General features: G+C 50.2%; 1 protein-coding gene across 1 annotated transcript in view; it reads left to right on the top strand.

Annotated features, from left to right (window-relative positions):
* Positions 1 to 2,913, top strand: part of LOC106813253 (hepatocyte growth factor-regulated tyrosine kinase substrate-like) — a 19,860-nt gene extending 16,947 nt beyond the window's left edge. Inside the window, exons 9-12 of the mRNA XM_014817342.1 lie at positions 307 to 504; positions 1,047 to 1,254; positions 1,844 to 2,016; positions 2,572 to 2,913. Of these exons, the coding sequence (XP_014672828.1) occupies positions 307 to 504; positions 1,047 to 1,254; positions 1,844 to 2,016; positions 2,572 to 2,913 (921 nt within the window). The remainder of the gene's footprint in view (positions 1 to 306; positions 505 to 1,046; positions 1,255 to 1,843; positions 2,017 to 2,571) is intronic.
* Positions 2,914 to 3,293: the final 380 nt, after the last annotated feature.

The following is a 3,293-nucleotide window of genomic DNA, read 5'->3' as shown; positions in this document are numbered from 1 at the left end:
ATTTATCATGCAAGAATCTATCTAAACGAAGGATCAAGATATCCTAACTGGAATTAAACTCCCTCCTGCATCATTAAACCGGTTAATACAGTGTTGGATTTATCATGCAAGAATCTATCTAAACGAAGGATCAAGATATCCTAACTGGAATTAAACTCCCTCCTGCATCATTAAACCGGTTAATACAGTGTTGGATTTATCATGCAGGAATCTTCCTAAAGGAAGGTTCGAGATATAACCTAACCGGAATTAAACTCCCTCCTGCATCATTAAGCCGGTTAATACAGTGTTGGATTTATCGTGCAGGAATCTTCTGCCCCTGCGATGGAAACTATCAGTGAAGTTGACCCGGAACTAGCCAAGTACCTGGACAGACACTACTGGGAACACAAGCGCGAGAAATCGAAGAGCAGCCCGTCGGCGCCCTCTGGCGAGGAGAAGAATCCCGGCGAAGTCATGAAGTCGCTGAGCGGTAGTCCGCCGGCTACAAAGGCTGCGCAAGAGGTGAGGCGCGTACGCCGTGGCGCGTGGTGCGTGCGCTCAGTTCTGCTTGACACGATGCTTTATTCATTTCATTCTATTCGAGCGTACTACGTTCTATTAGGACGATGTCGTCGTCCTACTGTGCGACATGTCTGAGCTGTCTGTGGTGAAGGTCGTTTCGTACTCTCAATGTCACGCAACGTGTAGGGTGTTCCCCCGTAGACACTTACAGCCCAGCATGTTGCGTCACCTATTAGTTGGTTCCTGGTCGTTTTCACGCAGGAGAAAGGCGAAAAACAAACAGCACCATCTGTAACATGGCGTGTTAGAGGATTGTAGCAAATCGGATAACGATATTGTCATAATTACCCCGTGAAATTCTCGTCATAATTTATTAGAGAAAGCTCAAAATTTTCCTACATGCCTTCGAACGAAGTCATAGACGTGGCAGTTTTGAAGAAAAAAATTCTGTTAAACTTGTAGCAGTTGCATCCCAGGTACGGGAGAGAGGTAAGGTCGTTAGCGTTTAACCCTCGTTTTCCGATTCCGCCCGCCGCCCGCAGAAGTTCCAGAACGGAGAGGTGGACGACGTGGACGAGTTCATGAGCGCGCTGCGGCGTTCCATCGAGATCCTCGTCAACCGCATGCGCAGCAACTCCTCCAGGGGGCGCCACATCGGCAACGACACGACCGTGCAGTCGCTGTTCATGACGATCATGGCGATGCACCCGCAGCTGCTGAAGTACATACAGGAGCAGGATGATGCGAGGAGTAAGTACGCTCACGCATGAGTGCACGCTCGCGCCCCCTGGTGTTGCTGTGTCTCACATTCTGTACAGATTCGTTGTGTACTGTAATTTTACTTTATTATCTCTTGTCTGCTCTCTCTATTTCTGTTTCCATTTCTCTCTCTCTCCTCTCTCTCTTGCTCTCACTCTCTCACACTGTCGGTCTCTCACGCTCTCTCTCGCTCTCTCTTGCTCTCGCTCGTGTTCTTTCTTATTCTTTCTCTCGCTCTCTCTCTCTCTCTCTCTCTCTCTCTCTCTCTCTCTCTCTCTCTCTCTCCTTTCTCTCTCTCTCTCTCTCTCTCTCTCTCTCTCTCTCTCTCTCTCTCTCTCTCTCTTTCACTCTCACACTTTCTCTCTCTCTCATTCTTTCCTTCTTGCTTTCTCATTGGCCTCATTTGTTTTACAATGCTTATTTCACTCATTCCACTTGTGTAAAATCTTCACGTAAACAACGCTCGCTCCCGAACCTCGCTTGCGTTTCTTGCCTAACGAACGCGAATCACGAACGCAAAAAAAAACGCGCGATCACGTCACCCGCCTCCCGCACGCGTTTCTTTCTCTCGCGCCTGCAGCGTACTACGAGGGCCTGCAGGACAAGCTTACGCAGCTGAACGCGGCGAGGGAGGCACTCGACTCGCTGCGGGAGGAGCACCGGGAGAAGAAGCGATGCGAGGCGGAGGAGGCGGAGCGGCAGCGGCAGATTCAGATGGCCCAGAAGCTCGCCGTCATGCGCCAGAAGAAGCAGGTAAGGCGATCGCCATGGCAACGCCACGAGTTGCTGACTGCGGCTTGAAATTCATGTGCAAGTCTTCTTCTTCTCGGATCACTACACTACACTAGCTACTGCAGCACACACGACCTGACATGGTGGTTGAAAGCCTCAAGGTCACCAGGTCTACAGAGCTTTGGTAATAGGGGGCATTCCAGGGGATGTTCCATAGTTTGGTCTTCCTCGCAGTCACATTTGATTAATGTGCAAGTCAAATCGATGATGTCGCTACCAAAAAGAAAAATCGTGTCTTAGCAGGTCGCATTTGATGTTGTAAACCTTACGTACAAATAGATAACTTGCCCGAGTGTGGAGTGACATTCGCTCGCTCCGCGAGCAACAAGTGACATTCGCTCGTTCCGCGAACGATGTTTGCTTGTTCCATGCGCGACGTTCGCTCGTTCTGCGAACGATGTTTGCTTGTTCCACGCGCGACGTTCGCTCGTTCCGCGAACGATGTTCGTTTGTTCCACGCGCGACGTTCGCTCGTTCTGCGGGCGACAAGTGACGTTCGCTTCTTTCCGTCCACAGGAGTACCTCGAGTATCAGCGGCAGATCGCACTGCAGCGCATGCAGGAGCAGGAGCGGGAGATGCAGCTGCGCGTCGAGCAGCAGAAGCAGCAGTACGCGATGCGGCAGTACGGGCAGTACCCGCAGTACGCTCCTCAGACGCTGCCGCCCGGCGGCGCCCCCCAGCCGGGAATGCAGGCGCTCCCACCCGCTGCCGCCCCGCAGCCAGGCATGCAGGCGCTCCCACCCGGTGCCACGCCCCAGCCAGGCATGCAGGCTCTGCCGCCGGGAGCAGCGCCGCAGCCAGGCATGCAGTCCATGCCGCCGGGTGCGTCCCCGCAGCACAATGCAGGTAATGTCTAGATGTATGTCTATGTATGTCTATGTAATGTCTATGTATGTCTGTGCAATGTGTATGTATGTCTATGTATGTCTAACGTAATGTCTATGTATGGCTATGTATGTCTATGTATGGCTATGTATGGCTATGTATGGCTATGTATGTCTATGCAATGTCTATGCAATGTCTATGTATGGCTATGTAATGTCTACATATGTCTATGTATGGCTATGTATCGCACTAGAACTATATAACATAGCATATATACATGCATATAGCATATATATATAGCATAGCTATATACATAGCATATGTATGGCTATGTATGTCTATGTAATGTCTATGTATGTCTATGTATGTCTGTGTATATCTATGTAATGTCTTTGTATGTCTATGTATGTCT

This window comes from Priapulus caudatus, unplaced genomic scaffold (assembly GCF_000485595.1).
Source record: "Priapulus caudatus unplaced genomic scaffold, Priapulus_caudatus-5.0.1 Scaffold746, whole genome shotgun sequence".
In the NCBI taxonomy this organism is placed as follows: Eukaryota; Metazoa; Priapulida; class Priapulimorpha; order Priapulimorphida; family Priapulidae; genus Priapulus; species Priapulus caudatus.
Note: the sequence above shows the minus strand (reverse complement) of the source record. Positions and strands in the feature narration are given on the sequence as shown.